At 38.7% G+C, this 927-nt stretch overlaps 1 protein-coding gene across 3 annotated transcripts in view; it reads left to right on the top strand.

The window, feature by feature from the left end:
* The first annotated feature begins 653 nt into the window (after positions 1-653).
* hecw1 (HECT, C2 and WW domain containing E3 ubiquitin protein ligase 1) overlaps positions 654-927 on the top strand; it is a 67,693-nt gene continuing 67,419 nt past the window's right edge. For all 3 annotated transcript variants that reach the window (XM_015399245.1, XM_015399246.1, XM_015399244.1), the window contains exon 1: positions 654-716. In XM_015399245.1, coding sequence (XP_015254731.1) covers positions 690-716 — 27 coding nt within the window. In that variant the 5' untranslated portion in view covers positions 654-689. The remainder of the gene's footprint in view (positions 717-927) is intronic.

The raw sequence follows: 927 nt of genomic DNA, 5'->3' as shown, positions 1-927 counted from the left end.
TAGTTTTCAAACTAAATATTTTGTTTGTTAAATAAATATTTAGCTCTAACCTAAATATTTATATAACAAACTAAATATCTGATCTGCATATTATATATTTAGGTAGTACCTGTCTCTATCCGATCCGTCCCAAAAGCGCAATCCGTAGCGAAATGGATCAGTTTACATTGTATTGCTTGACGTCATCATTGGACATGCTCAGATCAGCCACTGTAACGTTCCAAAGGCTATTTAACGTTTTTTTTATTTATTGCTTTTTTTGGTTTTTAGAATATGCAATATTTACGCAAATACAAAATTATTCAAAAGTAACCCTCGATGTGAAAAAGACAAAAGAATAAAAAAGTAAGAAAAATGAAGTACTGCCCACCCGGAGGTTATTCTGTTCAGGATGGATCATGCTTCTGGGACGGATCGGGTAATGACAGCACCAAGCTCAATATTTATTTAACATACTTCATATTGTTCTAGCTTGGTTCCTCTGTCCAACTGTGTCCAGTCATTGTCCATTCCTCGTTTCACCTGAATGATGCTGTTTTCTGTTTTCTCCGATGTGAGGAAGCAGCAGTGTAGCATGCTTGACTCTCACCTGCTGCTTCCACTGCTTTGTTCCTGTGGATTGTAACACGCCGCCCTTCTCCTCCCACCTTCCCTTTAGGTTTTGGTCTCCTTTAGGTTGCCGGGTCATTATGCTGATGCAGCTCTGTAGTTTCAAGGTCAGTGACCTCCCCACCCACCCCATCCTTCTCCCCCCCCCGTTCACTGTTGCATCTCTCTTTAGAACATTAAAGTAATCTGAGCTCTCAGGATTTAGACACCGCGTATAAAAATACCCTGATCCTAATTTTTTCAGAAGTAATGCATCTCCAGAATGGTGCAAAATATGTATTAGTTTTACTACTTAATAGTATACAAGTAAAGACAAAT

This window comes from Cyprinodon variegatus, unplaced genomic scaffold, assembly GCF_000732505.1.
Source record: "Cyprinodon variegatus isolate N-32 unplaced genomic scaffold, C_variegatus-1.0 Scaffold999, whole genome shotgun sequence".
NCBI classification, from domain to species: domain Eukaryota; kingdom Metazoa; phylum Chordata; class Actinopteri; order Cyprinodontiformes; family Cyprinodontidae; genus Cyprinodon; species Cyprinodon variegatus.
This window is presented reverse-complemented; position numbering and strand designations above follow the sequence as displayed.